This window comes from Siniperca chuatsi, linkage group LG5 (assembly GCF_020085105.1).
Source record: "Siniperca chuatsi isolate FFG_IHB_CAS linkage group LG5, ASM2008510v1, whole genome shotgun sequence".
Classification (NCBI taxonomy): domain Eukaryota; kingdom Metazoa; phylum Chordata; class Actinopteri; order Centrarchiformes; family Sinipercidae; genus Siniperca; species Siniperca chuatsi.
The window spans coordinates 15,430,871-15,452,376 of NC_058046.1; the positions used below are offsets into that span (position 1 = coordinate 15,430,871).

The 21,506-nt window shown below is 40.4% G+C and overlaps 1 protein-coding gene across 11 annotated transcripts in view; it reads left to right on the forward strand.

Moving 5' to 3' along the window:
• mctp1a (multiple C2 domains, transmembrane 1a) overlaps positions 1–21,506 on the forward strand; it is a 157,973-nt gene that overhangs the window by 80,866 nt on the left and 55,601 nt on the right. For 10 of the 11 annotated variants that reach the window (XR_006377910.1, XR_006377909.1, XR_006377912.1 and 7 more), the window contains 9 exons: positions 1,195–1,359; positions 1,942–2,072; positions 2,922–3,108; positions 9,907–10,000; positions 14,968–15,070; positions 16,006–16,108; positions 16,686–16,787; positions 17,282–17,356; positions 19,646–19,765. Coding sequence is in view for 5 of the 11 variants with exons in the window: in XM_044195257.1 (XP_044051192.1) it covers positions 1,195–1,359; positions 1,942–2,072; positions 2,922–3,108; positions 9,907–10,000; positions 14,968–15,070; positions 16,006–16,108; positions 16,686–16,787; positions 17,282–17,356; positions 19,646–19,765 (1,080 nt within the window). In the remaining 6 variants the exon portion in view is untranslated. Of the gene's footprint in view, positions 1–1,194; positions 1,360–1,941; positions 2,073–2,921; positions 3,109–9,906; positions 10,001–14,967; positions 15,071–16,005; positions 16,109–16,685; positions 16,788–17,281; positions 17,357–19,645; positions 19,766–20,096; positions 20,183–21,506 lie in introns of all 11 variants that reach the window. The other variant, XM_044195262.1, reaches the window with a different exon arrangement.

Below are 21,506 nucleotides of genomic sequence, written 5' to 3' on the forward strand. Positions count from 1 at the left end.
ATGTAGCAACAAAACAAGGAAACAATTAGCATTGTGCTCAAGTAGGACATAACAGCGACCTCTCATCATTTGCATAAAGTGTGTTAGCTGCAAGTGAACAGGAGAAATGAAAGATGTGGGAGTTGCTGTATGTGAGGTTGGCTGTATTGCAGGGAGCCATTCTCATTGTTTAATGTCTGAAGAATGGAAATTAAGAGGCTCCGTCTCCAGATCAAAGGCCTGTGCTTGCGAGGCAGGGTTTGTTCAGAATTTAATGAAATTCACCCGCAAAACAAAAGCTATGCTAATAAATTCTCCCTAACGAGGAAGGAGGAGAGGGAAAAGCAGAAAGAGAAAGAGATAGCGGTGTATTTGTTTGACAAATAAATACCCTGCTCTTTGTTTTAGTGAAGGATACTGACATGATTCAAAGAGAGGTTAAATAGGCCTGTAAGTGCTGAGAAAAGTGTTGTGGAAAAATAGACTCAAAATATGGAAAATCATCAATCTGAATTTGCACATGCTGTCATCTTACAATATATCCAGATGGAATAAGAAATTTCCAGAGTTACACTGTAACAGCATAACAGCTCAGTGGTCTGCCCGTTTTGGAAAAGACTACAAATCACTCACCTCCTATTTATTTATTTTTATTACAAAAAATACCAAACTGATGCAATGACATATACATTCTTGAGCAGACTGTAAGCTATTTGGTCTACAGTAGATTCTCAGTAAGCACTCAGAAAGGATAGAAAGAGGTTACTGTACAGTACTGTTTTTCATTTTTCCTCAAATGTGGATAAAATGTTGCTGCCAACAGCATTTCCAAAAAATTATTCAGGATTTCAGACTCGCTGATTGAATAGTGGGATACCATGTTTGATAATTTATAGTGATGCTCTGGCATGTCAGGTGAGCTCACACCTCGGGGGTAAATTGTGTTGAATTATCTCATTTTGTGTTTTCAAGTATTATCTTGTCTGTTTTGCCTGCTCCTCTCTGTGTTGTCTTGATGTGTTTGGTATTGGTTATTTTCCTATTGACAACGTGTACACAAACCATAATTCTATTTTGGGGTTAATTAATGCATATGTGTGTTTATTTTGTGGGTGTCTGCGTACATTGCTACGTATGTATAAATGTACACGTGTGTGTAAATGTTTCTTTGAATGTGTGTGTGTGTGTGTGTGTGTGTGTGTGTGCGCGCTGCAGTATCAGAGTATGCGTCTGTCAGATGTGCACAGAAAAGCCCAGCTGTGGCGAGGTATAGTCAGCATCAGCCTGATAGAAGGTCGCAGCCTCCAGCCCATGGATGCCAACGGCCTCAGTGACCCTTATGTTAAATTCAGGATGGGGCACCAGAAGTACAAGAGCAAGGTAAACACACTCCTGTTTGAGAATAGTTTCTTAATTTGACTGTTTTCGTCTTTTCTTTATATGTAGCCCTTTGGTCAAAGTAAGAAAGAAACTAGACTTGAGACAGGCCTTTTCAGTTATACAATTCTTATTAAATACAAATTAAGCTATGTTTATTTGAACATTGCTCAGTAGAAAATAGCTAAAAATCATCTACAATCCATGTACAAGGACATATGTCTTTGTAGATGGACTAATTTTGCACTAAGAAAAGTATTTGCTATGTCACTGTTCTTGTTCTTACAATAAACCTACAATAAATAAATATTTCTAATCACTCACACACTTCCTTTTCTTATTTACTTTTCTCATCTCTTCATCCTTGACTTTACTCGCAGTATAGCAGGAAGATGTCATGTAACCCCTTTCTGTGTGCATTTTTACAGAATTCAGTCTTTTTCACTGACTTCTAAAGCTGTAACAGTCAATGACTTTTGATTCACATTGTCTGTGAACTACCCATATTTTATTAACTGTATCAGATAATATGTACAGTAAATCACATATACATATCTCATATATTTCCTTCTGCTGTTTACTCAGACAATTCCTAAAACGCTGAACCCCCAGTGGAGAGAGCAGTTTGACTTCCACCTGTATGATGAGCAGGGAGGCTTCGTGGACATTACAGTCTGGGACAAAGATGCTGGCAAGAAGGATGACTTCATGGGAAGGTACAGGGGTCTTCGGCAGTCTCTCTGGATATGTAGTTATCTCAGTCTTTTGTCAGATTGTAAAGGTAGAACAGGTGTAGCTTACCAAAATTACGCATATCTTTAACTTTTAGGACATCTTCAGACATGGTAGGTCTTACAGAAAAAGGTTGCACAATGACAGTATTTCCAGTAATTTTTGTCCAAAATTGTAAGGAATAACTTCATTGTCCATGAGTATAGCATCCCTGTACAAATTTAAACCCTAGGTAAATTCTGCGCTGTTTCCTGTGGAAAAGGGGAATTTTTCCTAGTTTTTCATCAGAATGGAGACACTCGAGGATTTTTAGTCTTTGACCCAAGTCGAGTAATTGCTATTGGCCTGCCTTGATATTAACTGGAGATATATTAAGGAAATGCCAGAAAATCAATTCAGTAAAGAGAAGATGCTCTCAGGTTCCTACTTAAAGGTTTAAATTGTGTCAGCTTTGGTTAAGTTGTTGTTAATATCCTACACACGTGATGCTTGCTATGTGTATACTATTATTAGGCTGTTACTATTGCTATGCTCCAGCGCAATGTGAAATGTATAAAATCTTTTTGATGAAGTGATAGCTCAGAAAATGGAGACCTCTCTCTGTGTGACTTCTTTGTTAACTTTACAGGCCATTTTTCTGCAAACTTCAGCCCCAAAAATGGCTACACTAGCATTTCTTTAAGTCTTTATTGTTCACTGTACCTTTGCTTAGCTTCCCCTTTTACTATCACCCTGTGTTTCAGCATAGTCAGCTTCCCCACAAAATGTACAATACTCTAACTCTGTAATTCTGTTTCTGTTTCTATTTGTTTGTGCATTTGTGTGCACTTTAGGTGTACCATCAACCTGTCGCTTCTCAGTAAAGAACACACACACAAACTGGACCTGCCACTGGAGGAAGGTGAAGGTGTGCTGGTACTGCTGGTTACACTCACAGCTTCTGCCGCTGTTTCCATCTCAGACCTGTCAGTCAACATGCTGGACGACCCGCAAGAGAGATACCAGATCATGCAGAGATATGTGAGTTAGTTTTATTGTAAGAGTGGCCTTGTGTGTGTGAGTTTAGGAAAATATTATATTGTGTGAATACTTTTGAGAAGAAAGTACACAATGTGTAAGAGCACAACTGAAGGATCTAAACATTAGAAAGACCTTTTTGTAGCTTTTAAAAGGTGTCATGCCTGCCCAGAATTGACCACATTCCTGATACTACTGCGCGTTGAAACGTCCAAGTTGCAAAAACTAAGAAAAATATTGTTTCTTTGTGTCAAGAGTCAGCCCGACAAACAAGTCCCTCACTCATTTATCATCAGACTTCTGATTGTTATAAAGTCACAGTTTATTCACATTTTTTTTCACAAGCTAATGTGCTGAGATTTTAAATAAAACCCCCCACGTTGCAGCTGTGGTTTGAAGCTATTTAGAAGAAGTGGAGAGCAGAGGAGTGGGTGAAGAGGGAAATGATGAGATTCACAAAGGGAAAGGAAGGAAGAAACACAGGGGTGGAGAGGTCAGGGAAAAGAGATCACAAGTCTCTCACAGGCACTACTCAGACTCACTGTTTGGAAAGGATGGAGGCTCACATCGCTGGTTTGTTGCAATGATTCACACCACCAGTGAATTCGTATTTGCACCAGCATCCTGCAGTGAGTTGTGTATGTTGTGCATTTATGATTAATGCATGTGGGCTCATTTATTTGTGTGTAAAATGTCTTAGCTTGTTAGCCGGTTGTCATTGATTTGAGCTTAGTATTAGAGAGAGAGAGAGAGAGAGAGAGAGAGAGAGAGAGAGAGAGAGCCCTAAGGGCCCCATCTGCTCCAGAGGCCCTCCACTCAACACAATGGTTTCAGCCTGTCTTTGTCTTAGCCTAGTTAACCCTTCACACCCTGTCATCCTCACTCCTTGCTACAAAGAGACACTCACATACAACTCACAGACATGCTCACACACTTTCAATAGATTTAATGAACTGACAGCTTTGACATGGGACATTTCTCTGCACATCAACAGAATGTTGTGTGGTGTTATCACTCAATGCTGCAGCTATATTTGCTCAGTCAGTTCTATTTTAATAGAAAATGTAAGATATTTGTTCACTTAATGTTTTTAGTTTAATTTAGGACATAATAACAAAAAAACAGATACAAGATTTGTTTAATCATTATTGCACCCATTACGTTTAATTGTCTAGGAGAGTTGCAGGAGCACATTGTCCCATGAGTACCACTTAGTTGTGTGCTTTTATGTGCGGGTATACTGTGTGTATGTGTTCACATACTGTACGGTGAGTAGCTGTGTGTGTTTGTGAGATTATAGGATGTGTTCTGATTTCAGTTAATGGTATGTCCCAGCTGGTATATGTTTGCGTCTTTCGGTGTGTGCATAGGCACCAGCGGCGAGGCTCCACAGGCCGAACATGGATGCCACGACCTACATAACCGTGGCGGTGCCTTATTGGCTAGCCACAGGAGGTCGGCCACTCTGCTCCGCGCTGCAGCAACCACTCGAGATCAGAGGGGGGAGCTCTAGGACTAAGAGACACACACGCTGTGCGTCTCCTCACAGCCACAAAATGAGGACGGGGAGCGTGAGTGTATGTGTGTGTGTTTGTGTGAGTGTGTGTAATAGGGGGCGAGAGGTAAAGGATGAGAGTTGCACCGGGAAGGGAAGGCGTGTAAAATGAAAAGAAAAAGCTATTTCACCTCTCTCACAACTCGTGCAGACCCCGTTTTTCTGCTCTGCTGAAGGCGAGACATTTTCCTTCCTTTGCCTACCTCTTTTCCTGCCTCCTTCTGTCTCCCGCACTCCTCATATCTGTCCCGCTCTCCCGGCAGCCTCAGCTCTTTGTCTGTTGCCACTGTGGCCCTCCCGTTAGATGAAGGGATGGAGAGATAGAGGGTGGAGGAAGGTGGGGGGTTGCAGATGGAGGGGTACAGTGAGGTCGGTTAGAAGACTTGAATGGTCTCTACCTATTACCATATTCCTTTTCCCCAGACTGGCCGTCTTCCAGTTGGAGAATTTAATAAAGATGTACCTTATCAAAGAGCACTGATAAAACCAAGTACCACCACTAATACATAACAGTGCTGCTCAAAGCCCACTAATCTGCCCAGTTTGTGTGTGTGTGTGTGTGTGTGTATGTGTGTGCATATATAGGTGTATGTTATTATGTTCAGGCACATTTTTACTGACTGGTATTATCGGCTTGAAATCAGCTGTCTAGCACAAGCCTGCGCAAAGCATCCACTACTGCTAATCACAAACAGGCACACACATACAGATACATGCCAAAACAGAACCTTCCTGCGTCAGATGGGGGTTGGCGGAGCAATACAAGTACCATGTTGTCATCATCACAGCTTTAAAGAGCAGATACCTTCACAAATGAGAATGAGGAAGAGACGACAATTGAAATCTTGTCCCAGCCTTCAGCAGTGTGGCCCACCCTGTTCATCATGAAAACACACACATCAGATTACTTTAAGGCGGTGTGTCGTGGTGGCTTGCAAAGTGTGGATATTGTAAAAAAACAACAACACACACCTACTTGCATGAACACTCTTTAATAACCTGAATCTCTAAGAAGACATGACCGATTTTAAATCCTAGAAATGTCTTTGTCACTTTGTCACACACACACACACACACACATGCACACCACACTTTATGTGGTCACAATGAGGTCACTGTGCTGTATTTGGCAGGTGTTTTTTCCTCATCCCAATCTGTGGCCATTGAAGAAAGCAGATAATAGACACCTGAGTGCTGGGATCTGATGCTAGCGCAGAGCTCATTAATGTCTCTCTCATTCTAGCTGTTCTGCATTGTGATGGCTTTGTGCGTGTCTGTATGTTGGCAATGTTTGTGAGTGCCTCTGTACACTGCATACATGCAGTATGTGTGTACTATGCGTGTGAATGAGTACACATGATTTTCTACTGCAAACTACTTTGAATGCAGCTGATGGCAGAGCTATATGCAACATGGTGCAATACACTTAGTGACTGCCTTAGATGTACTATTGCTCATCGTAACCTTTCCTTCATCCCTAATTACTGTTTCCCAGAAGTAGAGAGGGAGAGAGGGAAAAGCAGAGGAAGAGATTTATGCACTATGACGGCAAAGGAGCACACACACTAATGGCTCTTAATGGGCCTAAGGTGGCCGCAAGATGGGTGGATGAGAGAAGGAGGACATGGTGACCTCCGCTGAAGTGGTGGCACTTCACCACCCACTCCCATGTATGCACACATACACACACATACACAAACACCTGCAGTACCTCTCCCACCCACTCTGGTGCACTGCTCTAGAGTTAAGGACACAACCTGGACAGGAAGTGAGATAAGGGGCTGCAGTAAAGTGTGAGACGGGCAGAGAGCAAACTTTATGAAAGTTGACTTAATGCAAAGATGACCAAGTCATAAGCCTATGCCGGGGCTTATTCATTTGTGTGTTTGTGTGTCTGTTGAGTGTGACAGAGATGGGAAGAAGATGTCACAGTGACAAGATGTCAGTCACAGACAGGGTGGGGGTTTGTTTTATAAAAGCCTACTCTGTCCTTCCATTTTTTCTTCTCTCTGTTCATCCCTCCTTTTCATCTCCTCCTTTTCATCTCCTCCTTATCCTCGTCAGTCCACCTGCGTGCTGATTGGGGTGTGGGGAGACATAAATGAAGGGGTGGGGGTCGGTTTTGGCCTCCCTTCATCTCTCTTTCTCTCTACCTGTCCGTCTGTCTGTCTGTCTACTCCATCTATTGGTGTCTACCTTTATGATGAGAATTTTAATCTTTGTGGAGGATGGGTGTGTTCTCTCCACCAATCATGGATCGAGGCTGAACCCAACTGTCCCCTGAGGGAGCCTGTATGGTTGGAGGAAGGGATGGATTGTGGATGATGGGTTGGGGGGTGAAAACATATCCATACATTAAAGAAGTCATTTTGTCAAATTTTCTTCATTCAATCTCTGTGCTGTTTTGTGTATCTGTGTATCAATATGGAAACCACCGCTGTGGTATTGAAATTACTCACTTCAATTAGAGAGGTCTTTTTGGTACAATACCAAAAGATACTGTACCGTACTCCATATAAAAAAGTTTTCCTATAAAAACCTTCTTTTTTTCATTTAACAAAAGAAGCCAAATTTCTCAAATGTTAAAACACAAGCAGCTGTGCAAGAACTTTGCCTAAACAAAATACAGTCCAAAGTTGGCAAAATTTTGATTTAAATCTAGAGCTGTCTGATCAAACAAGTAAACAAGATTACAAAACTGACCAATAAAGTACAGTCTTTATTGGTGAAATTACGATGTGAGTCTGTAAATATCTGATTAAATAGTAAGTAAACAAGATTGTGAGTCTGACCAGACATTCGATGCCAGCTTTTGGTATGGTTTTTGATACTCGTTGCTACAGACGCATTTCGGTCCATACCAAACAAGTATTGGCTTTCGATTCCTTTGTAGGTGATTGGCATCATGGCCTGTTCTACTGTTGAACACTAACACACTAACTAGTCAGCCTTTAGTTTGCCCTCATCCCTTTCTCTGTTGCCTCCATCATGCCCTCTCTCTGACTCTTTTCCTCCCTGTGTCTCTCTTTTTGGCTGCTCCCCAATAATCACAACAAGCAGTTGTATCTTCAGAGAAATCGTGCCTTAAAATTGAGAGTTGTCCCCTCTCTCCCTGTCTCTCTGTATGTCTCTATTCCTCTCTCTTTCACACACTCTCTTCCCCCCTCTCTTTCTTTCGCACACTCTCCCCTCTCATCTCCTTTAGAGAGCTTTTGGACAATGATATCGCTGGAAACAGGCAGAGTCTGACAGAGTTGGTAATAATGAATTAAGTCTGTAGCCTGGCCCTGACTCTGAAATTTAAATTATAATTACTCCTGTGGGGATGGAAGGGGTTATTGCCAGAGAGAGAGAAATAAATTGAAGTGAAGTGCATTTCCTCTCTGCTTTTAAGACACGACATGCTACTCAATTTGGCCTCAGTGTAGGTTTTCTATGCATGTGTTTATACCTGAGTATTTGGGTGTGAACAAAAGCATGAGTTTATGATTGTGTGTGTGTCTGTCAGTGTGTGCCCATGCTTCATGGCCCAGATCTCCACAGGTCTCCCTTTATTCTGCAGATTTACAGACTAGTTTTACTAGTCATCATTCTTTTTCCTGCTTATTAAAACCTTGTGCGCATAGTATTTTCCTTCTCATTTCAGACAATCACAGGGCCTCGTGGCATCTTTTGACTGTGTATGTAAATGTGTCTTTAAAGTGTGTGAGCGTGCAAGAAAGAGAAACACATCAGGGGGAGAGTGTGTATGTGTGAGTAAGGTTGTGTGCTTGACTTCTTGTTTTACAGTTGGTGTGTTTATCTATCGTGAGTGTTGCTATGTTTTGTTCTTTTTCCCTCTTTTGTTTGGATGTTGTGTAAACTGGGCAGTGTGTGTGGAGGTCAGTGTGTGTGTTTGCCTCATAACTGTGATATCACTGTCACGCTTCACTGAATTTGTCTACTCAGCACAATCTCTATTATTATATTATCAGCCTAATACACACACTCACTCTCTCTCTCTCTCTCTCTCTCTCTCTCTCTCTCTCTCTCCCCTGTCTCTCTATAAAGGAAACAAACACACAAACAGAAGTGTAGTCAGTATACAGTGAGCCCTGTACAGACACATTCATATCAATAGCATGCAAATCATGCACATGTGCTGTAAATTTAAATTTCTTCATGTTCCTATTTTGTTCTATATTGCACAGATTTTTGATTGTTGTAAGAATTGTCTTATTCATATTGCATATAGCTATTTCACTTTTGTCTTCTTCTGCTGATACTAATGCTGCTATTCACACACCCTCTTAACACCTCTGTTTTCTTACACACAACATTGTGAGGAAGCAATTCATGTATTGACTAAAAAGGTAAATACCAGCCAGCATTTTCAATTGAATTATCTAGACTGACACTGTGCTCTAGGGAGCGAATCAGCTTTGGGTTAAAAAACTGACAATTTATACAATAATGCACATCCAAATGTGTTAAAACTGCATTCAAATGTCTGCATTTTGTTCATGTTAAGGATGGAGAGAGGATGTCCAAATCCCATACAACAGTTTCAGACTGACACACCTCTCCTTATAGTCAATATACAAAACACTACAGGAAACACTACTTGTCACTAAAACACAGTAGGGAACTCTTTCCTCTGTAACTGTCTAAGTGACTAATTTATTCATTTTGAGGTGAAAAGTGAATGGAAAAGTACAAAAGCCCTTAATCTAATTGCAACAGTGAACAGTGTATAGTTTGAGACTGTTTTTCATGCATTCTCACCTCGAGTTAGCCTTTTCATTGTATATTAGGAATAGATATAATGCTGAAATCTATTCTGTTTTAATACCTTCTGTGATGTTGTTCTACTTAACATGTTATAGTGTTGAACTTGCCTGTTGCTTACAATGACTCTTATTTGTTCTACTTTTATCTGTGTACTGTTATTATTCGCTGTATCCTTTTACAATATATTTCTGCATGGCTCATCTTCTTTACTAAAATCAGCAAAGTTCCATTTTATTTAAAATGTACAACGTTAGGAAACATTTCAAACAGCTATTCAGTGAAATTAAATTTGGCCATTTGTCCTCTGTTAGACTCGACTATAAATGCCAGCTCTACATTTTCAAATAAGGACTGTTAAAGGACATATTCTACCCTTTCCTCTCTTAATGAAATGTCAGGATATTGACCTGCCTTTCTCTTCAATGCTAATTTGCCATCCTTTTTGACCTGTCACCCCTGTTCCTGTGATGTTTCAGAGCCTGTTGAGGTCATTCCACAACCTGAAAGATGTCGGTGTGGTGCAGGTAAAGGTCATCAGGGCTGAGGGACTGATGGCAGCAGATGTTACAGGTAAGACAATGACCATAAGTCCGAACAATAGGACTATAACCTCTGCAGTTCTCATGTACATTGTGAAAAGTTACTCTTCATTTTTCACTCTTGTATTGATGCTCATATATTCATACACTAAATAATAATTTGACAAATCTTTGCTGTTGTTTTGCAATTTCTGTTGATACTTTACTATGAGAGTGAGCACTGCGGAGCATCTGATAGGTGCTAACACTATTTTCTTGCTTTAAATAACTTTTGCTTGAGTTTTGCATCTAGACATTGAACAATTTCCCTCTACCAGCAATCTGCCATAAATCTAGCCAAAGATAAAGTCAGGGTGTAATTTTGGTTTAAGAGATGATCCTCTGTGAGAATCCTCAGAGAGAGTTAAAATCGACTTTGAGCAGGACGCTAAATTTGTCTCTGCATTTTTAGAAAAGATGCAGGCTGCTCATTTGAATAATAGAGAAAAAGTACATATTTGAACCAACAAATCTCTCTCCCTCCTCCTCCCTCCTCCTCCCTCATCCCGCTCTTTCTCTGCTTGCTCTCTCTGAATCCTCCATTCTCCATTAATTCTTACTTTTAATTAGGTCTACAGTGGACAGGCCTAGTTTTTCACTCTGTATTATCTAGTAGAGAGAGAAGGAAATGTGTGTGTCTGTGTGTGTGTGTGTGTGTGTGTGTGTGTGTGTGTGTGTGTGTGTGTGTGTGTGTGTGTGTGTGTGTGAGAGAGAGAGAGAGAGAGAGAGAGAGAGAGTGAGAGTGAGAGTGAGTCTTTAGTTTTTCTCCATTTGAAACAGCCACAGTCCCATTAGCCAATACAGAGTGGAGCTGGTTGATTTGGGTTATTGCGTGGAGTGACCGGAGCAGCCGGAGTGCAGGGCTAATGGCTCTCTGGCTCTTGTATTTCACTCGGAGCAGAAATTTGCTCCGTGACCTCGTTGTAGAGCTCATCATTCAGTCTGAGCTTCATGGATCCTTCTGAAAAAAAACAAATGAGTAAAACTGTGGAACTATAATGTCTATTGGCTGTCTGTTTGCCTTTCACTTTGTCTTCTGCCAGTTTGACATGGTCATAGAGAACATATTTGATTTCAGGACAGTGTCCTTACAGCCTGTGGTGATTATTATTGCTACAGGCTAAAAACTAATAAGACTGAGTACAAAACAATTGGAAACATGCTTTTTTTGGGCTCAGCGTTGGCTTTTATATTGGAATATTTGCTTAGTTTGTGACATCATGACATGGGACCATTTTTAATTAGATTGACAAAGAATAAGAATAACTTTTTACTACAAATGTGAAAATTGAAAAGTATTTTTCCACAAGTACATTTAAACATTTTCCTGCCATATGTGTTTCACATGGAAAACTACTAAAAAACAATACAAGTGAAGATGTTTTCATGTGGGACTCTATATATTCACAAAAAACAAAACAAAAAATGGGCTTTTGGTTTTTGTTATAGCCAAAGAGATCTCAAATCCAGAAGGCCCAATTTGTAACCTTATTTGAATTTATACATTCTTGCAAGCATAAAGGAAATATGAATATAATATATGTTTCTTTTGTTTCCCAGAAAACGTTTTCTTTCAGCCAATCTACCAACCCTATAAAGATAGACACAGTAGGTAAACTGATACAGATAACAGGCAAAGGGGTTGTTTCTAGATGGCTTATTCCTGTTTTGAGTCTGACGCTGCGTGTGAGTGTGTCTGTGTGTGTGTCACTGGCAGAAACAATAGCTCTGTAAGAGCCGCATAAGAGCCCTCACCACATGAACACCCTATTTTAACAGCCCAGACCAAGAGAGGGTCAGGAGCAAGGTGAGAGAGAAACAGCCAGACAGACAAACAGACAGGCGGAGAGAGAGGGAGAGAGAGAGAAGAGGTCAGTGAGAGAGAAAGAGTTCACCATCTCTCTCCCATTCACGCTGCCTGTCTCCTCTCCTGTCTTTTCCCCTCCTCCTCTCTCTCTCTCTCTCTCTCTCTCTCTCTCTCTCTGTCCTCTCTCTCTCTCCCCTCTCTGGCCATCTCTCTCTCTAATTGAAGTGTTTTTGTGGAGTAGCTCCTCTCCAGCCCGAGTAGGATAACTGAAAATAGTCTCTAAAACCAACAATCCCTTTTGTCTGCCAGCTCTTGTCCCTATGAGTGGATGCTATACTGTTAGAATATTTCAATAGTAACACACACACATGGGGACACACACACACGCACTTTCAGCATCAGTTCCACAGCATGTGTAGACTTTCTTTTTTCACTCAATATCAAAACAAAACCTGTCAGTAAAGTGTAGACTAGCCACTGCATCACACATGGAGGAATACTGTAGATGTAGATAATTGTGTGTAGTCTATTAAAAGAAGAAGAAATGGAATATAAATGTAACAAAAATGCGATTGATTTACATTTTAAAGTCTGAATAATAATTAATTGTGATTATACAGGAACATGAGAGCGTGCATTTCCTCTCCAACCTCAAACTCCTCACAAACTCTAAGCTTCGTGCGAGGCAATTACAGCACGTTCCCTCGTCTCCGTACTGTATTCATCCTCCACACTGATCTTAGGGCAACCTGAAATGAGTTTGAGCCGGGTCCTTGCTGCAAACCCTCTTCCAGCGCCACAGAGACGGGACCCAGTGGGGGGAGGAGCTTTGCTCGGACATTACCTGGATGATCTCTGAGTGGCACTCAAACCTGAGCGTGTAATTGGTTAAGACAGCCACCTCTGGTGCTGGCGGCCAATAAGGTGAAAGTTCATCACCAATGACAACTGGCTTTGCGGCAACACAGCCTGCCATCATTAAAAACAGTATATTAGAGAGAAAATGGGGGAGGGACGGGATTCTGTAGAAATAATTTCCATCTCTTAATTTTTGTGATTGTATTTAAATTTAATCATACTTGATTTGTGGGGACAACATTATAATCGTTTACGCTATGAAAGCTTGGATGATTAAGGAGGATTTCAAAGATTCACTACTGTAAAAATAAAAACTGCTGCCAAAATATATTCTTTTTACTTGTTTACATTTTTAAAATGACTGTGTATTCACAGAAGTTGTATTTTAATAAAATTCATAGATTATGTTCTATGCAAGCATAGAATGGCTAACAAAGTATGCACACAGAGATGCATTGAGAAGCAGCCTCTTGATAACATTGTCTTTTGTCTATTTTAATGTATATTGTTTTCTATTGTAGGAGTCATAGCTGCCAATATCCACTTCAAACACTCTACATCAATAGAGCGCCACAAACAGATATGAAAGGAAACACCTACGGCTCAGCATTGATCACGGTGACATTTACTTTGCACACCCACTAAATGTCCTGCCCTTGTCACAACATTTGAAGAAAATCACACCAATCAATGACACTCACACACACACACTCCTCCCGTGACACAGACACAGACGGACACACACAAGCACACACATCAATGTGGCGCAGGGTTTTGAACTCAATCCCAACTTTATTGAGTCTTATTATGCAACATTGCTGCTTAATTAATATTTTAATCTTATAATATTTAATTTCAATATTTTCCTTGGGAATTCGTGTGGGACAATTTTTTTTAACTTCCTGACCCAGCCTTTTCAAGTGATACGCTTGAACAAACAGCGCAACAGCTCCCAACAGTTTTAATAAAAAATAATGATCAAAGCCAGAATTAAGAGTTTTGTTGTTTTTAGTTCATTTTGAGGCAGTCGAAGGGAGGTGGGTTGGCAGGCATAGGGAGCTCGTCTCACTCCTTTCTGTGTACAAAGAAATTGAAATGTGAGATGTTAGTAAACAAATAGAGAATATATAGGACATTACTGGTTTTGATTATTATAGTACAGTATGCTATTCTCAGGAGGAGGAAATAACTCTGATTATGTTTATTTCTCCTCAGTCTCTCTCACCCAGTTACATAACTGTAGTAAATTCTGAATTGAAAGTTTTGTTGGAATGAATTAGCATTAATGAATATGATTTATAGTGAACCGTATATCATATCTACGTTTTATAACATCTACGGGTCTTTCTCACAAAGTGTATTAAAGTTTTATCTTTTGGCAGTGACAGGCCACTCAAATGATTTCATATGTGATTTTAAAATGATTTATTTTGTAGTATAAATCTACATTTGGATATATGATGTTTTGTTATTATTACTGTTTTTGTTACTGTTATTGATGAAACTAGTATTGCTGCCAGTGTATAAAATTCCAGCAGTGATTTCCTTGTGATAAACACAAATTTCAATTTCAATAAACCAAAAACCTTTCACTGTTTTTATCAGTTTACATTGCTGTCAGTAGAACAAAGCAGAAACGATGATGAGGAAATGCTTTCTCTGTCATTCTTTTATCATTTAAATCTCATGTTATTCTTGCTTTCACTCATTTTTTTCACCACGTCATTGCCGCTACCGTCTCACCACTCTCGCTTGAAATCGCTAATCATGGACTAGCTATGTTTCTCACACATCTGCTCGGCTGTCTTTATCTTCTACTTTGAACTTCTCTGGCCTTCAGAGCCACATCGCCCTCTGTGTTCTCAGCACCATCCATTCTCTAAGTCTTCTCTCTCTTTTCACTCTCCCACCCCCTCCTTGTGACTGCCCAGGGCACAGTTGTCTGGGAGCTTATCTTCTAGTTGTCCATGTTCCCAGGGTGTTGATAGAAACGGCTTGCAGCTGTTCCACTAATATACTGTTTTATAATATATATCGCATCGGAGCTAAAAATGAAAGAATCATATTATTACAGTTCTGATAAGTCCAAGGTATTGGAGCTGTCATGTGGTATAAGGGGATGATGCTACATACTATCTGTCTTAATAATATGATAGACAAAAGCTGTTGGAATTACTTAAGATTCTCGCTTTCATTGAAACCTCAAGCTAACAAAAGTTTAGTATCTACTGTATTTATGTATCTGGCTTCACTAAGAAGGTAATTCTTGTATGCTTTTGTTTTGTACTCGGCAGGTAAGAGTGACCCATTCTGTGTGGTGGAGCTGAGTAACGATCGGCTGCAAACGCACACTGTCTACAAAAACCTCAACCCAGAGTGGAACAAGGTCTTCACTTTGTGAGTGGCTTTTACAATACCCATATGTCTGCATGCACACAGACACATACAGTTTGTGTTCACTGTAGTAATGAAAATAGAAATAGATTTTTTCTTTGCATGTATGTTTGTATTAAAGACTGGTTAAGTCTAAGCATTTCTTTTATTCACAGCATTCAACAGTTTTTTTTGTGTTTCTTTTAAATTAATTCTGGACCCATCTGAGCATTAAAAAAATATGTATTGATCACGGCTTATAGTGTGGAATGCTATTTTCATAAATGAACTTTGAACTTAAAAAATATTTACAATCATTGTCAATACATCTTCTTATTTAACAGCGTTTTAAAATATATTCCTACAAAATTCCAGGAAGATGACATTAACATAAGATAAAAAGAAGACTTATCACATTTTTCCTTATTCAAAAAAGATATTTTTTCAAATATATAGTTATACTGAGGCTATAGTTAAATGTTAATGTAGATCTAACGCTACATAATTTCTTATATATATGATGCAGTTTTATTCCAGAGTACAAACTTGTGAATACCCAGTGATGGAATAGGTTAATTTAGTCATTCTTTGAGTGCACATCTTTCTCATAGCCTCCTTTCTATACATAACATCAGCCATATTCTTGCTAGCCTAGTTTTCAAAAGATGACATGTATGAGCTTCACACTTTAGTTTTACTTAGCTCATGCAGTAATGTAGTGCAATATCACATAAAGCATGTTAATGGTAATTTTTAAACATTTATGTAAATGTAACATGAGGGTATTCACATATAAGGCATTTGTTGTCTCATATAGTGTTTCAGATTTTAAACTGTTTTCTGTGTGTCTTTAATATTTAAAGATGCTTGTGAAAGATGTGATAGCTTTCACTCTGTTTCAGTTTGTAACCCATTATTCAGTATATATGTCATTGGTGTTGTTTTTTTGTGTGGTCCAGTAACGTGAAGGACATCCACTCGGTACTCGAGGTCACTGTTTACGATGAGGATCGAGACAGAAGTGCAGACTTCCTTGGGAAAGTGGCGATTCCTTTACTAAATGTGAGACAAATGCAGATTTCTGTGTTTCTTTTTCTTTTCCTTTGGGGATAATACAGAGAACATAGAGGAACGGAAAGAATGAAAACACACAGTTGAAGATATAAAAAGCAGAGGTTATTTTTGCAACTCCACAGATGAGACTGTTATTATTATTTCACAAAGAGAAAGAGATGACAGGAAGGAGAAAAAGTGGAGGAGAGGCTGAGAAAAAAGAAGAGATTGATAGGTGAGAAGAAAGAAAGTGAGGGATGAGATGAAAATGACACTGATCAAGAAATGGAATGATGCGATTTAGAGAAAAAATGAGTGTCTCTTATATTTGAAAAAAATATAGATAGCCTGAGAAAGAACTGTGTCTAATATATCCATGCTCTGCTGTACAGTATGATTCCCCAGGATAGTTAATTTCTGTTTGACAGAGCCGAGCTGCAGTGGGTAATGAACAGGTACTTGTCAGAGTTGCCACAGTTGTTTTGGGTTCCCTGTCAGCGGCAGCAGCTGGGGTTCAAAGGTGGCCTGGGGAGCCGAATCTGCCGGGTATTGCCAGACAGACGCCTGTCATGTCCCTCTCCCACAGATCCAAAATGGAGAACGCAAAGCCTACGCCTTGAAAAGCAAGGAGCTGACAGGGCCAACAAAAGGGGTCATCTTTCTCGAAATAGACGTGATTTTTAATGCTGTAAGTCTTTCTTTTGCTTTTTGATTCTCCTCCCTGATTTCTTTTTATTTTGCCCCCCACCCCCCATTACCCTCTCTTGTTCTCTCCAGCATCCCCCTCTACGCTGCTGTTGTCTTTATTCTGTTGGTCCCCCCTCCTTCGCTTCCATCTTATCCCTCATCCCTTGTCCCTCGTCCTCGTTTTGGCTTTAATTATCGAAGACTCCCTCTCAACAGCCTTTGTTCGCCCATTCACTATCGCTGTGTGTGTCCTATAGCGGCCATCTTACAGCTTTCTCTCCTGCTCTCTCTAGCCTCTGACATGGGGCATGCTCTACGCATGTGCTGCCATGTTATATCAGTACACAATGTGTTAGAAAAACCTTTATAATATAGTTTGCTAATTCATTGTCATCATCTCTGCCATTTTATTTATCTGTATTGTTTTAAATTAGTTTCATTTCACTCTCATCGTATGCTGTGTATGACGCTGTGTGTGTTCACTCCATCCTCCAGGTGAAGGCTGGTCTCAGGACGTTGATTCCTATTGAGCAGAAGTATATTGAGGAGGAGCCCAGAGTGTCCAAACAGGTACACCAGCAGCCAACACTTATCTTCTACCACTCCGCCTCATTTTTTATCTCTGTCCACCACTGTACCCCCCATTCTGCTTAACTGTCTCAAGCAAAGTGGCATCTTGTAAACCACAACAACTGTGTGGGCAAGATACAACAGGGTGATTGAAGGAAAAACAGCATTTTTTTTTTTTTCTCTTCCCTCCCCTCTCCCTTCTCTCATCTCTCCCCCCTTCACATCCACCCTGAGTGGTGAATAGAAATGTCAAGCTGTCAGCTCTGGGGTGCATAAGTAGATTGGCCATCCTTATAGTTGGCCCTCTTTGCCACCGCTGCTTTGCACTTCATTGTCACGCCGCTCAGTGTGGCGGCACCACAAAGGACTGAATAGTAGGGGCTGGCCCACATCAGACATGTCATATGAGTGACCGTTTGGGCTCTGCAGTCAATGCTGCGCCGTGCACAGCCGAGCACAACCCTGCCAAGCACAGCACAACACACACACACCAGCTCCCATACCACCCTTTTGTCAGCCCTCCATCTATCCCCTTCTTTTCTCACTGTTACTGCCTTTTCTGTTGCTCTCTGTCTCGGCCCACTCTACTCCTTTCTCCCAAGTGCGGAATCCTTTTTTTAATCTCCATTTCACCTCTGACTCATAGAGATGACCCATGTCAGCGTCTCGCAATGATGATGTCACCGGCTGCTTTGGAGGGATTGCCCCGTGAGGGCTCTTTTGTGTGGTAGCAGCTCCCCTGCTGTTGCTTGCTGCTTAGTGTACAGACACACACACAGAAAAAAAAAACACATAAGCAAACAAAACAATTTAATTGTAATTACAACATTTGACTCAATAAATGACTTCACCACTTTTCTAACGAATAACTTAAGGCACTCTGAAAAAAATCATGAAAAAGGAAATATTCTTATCAAGGCAGTTATGGCAAAAATGAGCCCAGAAGAGTACAGCATGTACATCAAGTGCATGCGCTGAGGAACGTGGAAATGGATGATTCACAGTCTTGCTGTCCTCAGGGTCTTTGTGTCCCCAGCAGGACACCATACAGTCATCCTCAGTTTGGCAACAAAAAGCTTCACATAATTATACATAGAGAAGAGGGAATCCTCCTCTCATCTAGCATCAAAGCAGCCAAGCCACCCCTAACCACATGCAAATCCACCCGGAAACATACATGCATACAGACAATAGACTTTACTGTAATGCTACAGACACATACTGTATACCCACAGTATACACACATTCAAACACGCACATAATTTTCAAAAGAGTAAAATAATGGCCTAGAAATTTTTGAACAGCGATCTGCAGAGACAGTTTCTCCTTCGGGAGCACTTTCTCCTGGTGGTGACCTGATTGGGTGGTTGGCGTTCTGCGCTGCTGTTATGTTATTCCCTGAATGGTTGGCAACCCAGGGGGAGGACAGCAGTTAGCCAGTTCTCTCTCATATCTGGCCAAAATGCATGGAGAACCCTCAGGGAGGAGAATCCAGCGACTGTATTGTAAATTATTATTGTACTTAACTTTATCACTGGGAGAGTAGACTTAAAGAAACTTGTGAGTCAGCTTGTCACACTTAAAGTGGCCATTTGTCCCATACGCTGATCCATATCCATATATAGCTATCTAAAGAAGGAAAAACACTAATGTCCTCATGGTGTCCTCAGTGCTGTAATGCTGTAATATTGAAGCCAAAGTGAGGTCAAAGCTGCAAATCTCAAGTTTGCTTGCTTGAGTTCATTTTCCAAAGTGACAGTAGAATGAGACACTACAGGGTTTGATCATAGTAAGACTTACTGACAATATGTCATTTTAACTAAGGTGCTAATGATGTAACATGTTTACTTGTGATGAATTCACACCTTAACTAAACGTAAAGGAGAGAAAATTGACCTCTTTAACAGTGTGTCCTCACACATGTCTAGATCAGAGATGGGCTGTAATAGCTGTTCTTATGTTTGTAGACAGATAATTTTGTTTTGTTTACTTTGTCTGTTGATAAGACTTTACAAACAGTATACATGTGCAGCTAATGTGGAAAAGTTACTAAACCCTCGTGTGTTTTAATGATTTTTTCCAATTATACTCAACTACCTGTCACACAAAGTCTTACCAGTTATCCACAGTACATCATGTTATTAAGTCTGTCCATATGTTTATGTACTCTATCTAGCACTTTTACATTGGAGTGGTATGTCATTCCACAGTATTCCTACAGTACATTTCTGACCTTAATTGTTCACTTGTTTTAAACGTTCACTTGTTTTGTCTTTGTCTCCTTTTCAGTTGCTGTTGAGCAACTTCAACAGAGTTAGGCGCTGCATTATGTTCCTGATCAACACAGGCTGCTACATCAACAGCTGCTTCGAATGGGACTCTCCACAGAGGAGCATCTGTGCTTTTGTGGTACGTAGAGGTGCACTTACATATACGGGACCATAAATTGTAGCATATCACATATAAATTTGCACATTTACCAGGCATGAAGAACTGAAACAGGACCTCATTTATATCTTTTTGGGTAGAATTACTCTATTGCCACAAAGATGATTATGCTGTATTATTATTAATGTACAAATTTAATGTAGGAGAAAGACAATCTCAGAAATATACTTAAATGTAGTTGTGCCTACTTTTTTGTCACGGAAAATCACACTTTTCGAAGTTAAATGAACCTCACTCACATTGATCAGTACTATTATAAGTATATTGACTAACAATATTTATGTTATGCCAGTTAACATCTGCACATGCAAACAATAGGAGAGAAGCATGTTCACAGAAGGCTGTAGGACCATTTCTGCTAGTATGGATCCTTCACTGGTAATTGCACACTCTAACACGAGAGATTGTTGATGTCTCAAGCACAGTTAAGTACATTACCACACTGTAACCCCCACTACAGACTGTCACTCACACACTCAAATATCTTGATATTATAGTCTTGATTAAATCCCCTTTTCTGGCTTTGTATTAAATGTACAAGCACACGTGGTATATACTTGGCAAGTGTCTGTTTTGACACTCAGTTGTTTGGAATTAGTGGAGAGTTGGTGTTGCAGCTTAAACAATATTTTAAATGAGAAACTCTGACATCCAAATGCTTAGAAAATGCATCTACTATCTATTGAAGTGTGACAAGCTGTTCCTGCAGACAGTGGAAATGGCAGCTTCTTTCTCTCTTCTCCCTTCAGTCTCCTCTTCATGCTCTCTCTCTCTCCCCCCTGTCATCTGTGTCTGGTATTAAAAGGTGAAGAGTAATTGGACAGCAGAGCTATCAGTAAAAGACATTCTCCTGCAGGGCGGTGAGTGGCTGCATGGAGGTTCCTACCCTAAAGATGACAGAGCAGGCATTTAATCCTGTCTGGTTTAGTGTCCTGACTTAAGTAGCAGGACAGGTGGACCCGCCCCGCCCCAGACCTTTACCATGGGGGCACTAAGTGTCTCCACAGCAGACATAAGACATTAGCAGCATTTGGCTGTCTGACACCAGTTTCATCTCTGCAGAGACTGTATATATGTGTGTGTTTGTACAGCAGGTCACAGTGTCATCACAAGACATGGGTCAGAAGAGACATAGTATTGATCAGTTAACATTTTCCCTCTGCGTGTGTGCGAGTGCGCACATGTGCCAGGCTAGTGTGTGCGTGTACGTTTGCATTTTCTCTCATGTAGGGTTGAACTGGGCGTGAGTCCTCGTGTCTTATCTTTTAGAAACAAGTGAAAATGTCAGACCAAAAAAAATGTCAAGGAATTCATAGAAAACAAGGTCACTTCAGAATTGCCAATCTACATGGTGAATAGAGAGGGGAGGATGCAGCCTTGGATAGCGCTGCCTCCATGTCAGCACACACTCGCATGTGCATGCCTTGTATAGCTCATCGCCGTTATAGTACATCCATTTCTAAGTAGTAGTGCCAACTATTCATATTCTCATTGTACTCACTTAAATTCAGAGTATTTAGATGACAATAAAGGATGTATCTAGGCCAAGGACGTAACGTTTTACAGTTTATAGAAAGTCTGAAATTTAGGTGTCATTGTGCTTTTCCTCTCCCCTCCCCTCGCTCTTTTGGGAGTCTGTTATCGTAGGAGTATGCACTTAGCTAAAAGCATCAGAGTATTTAGGGCCTCTCCTCTACACAGG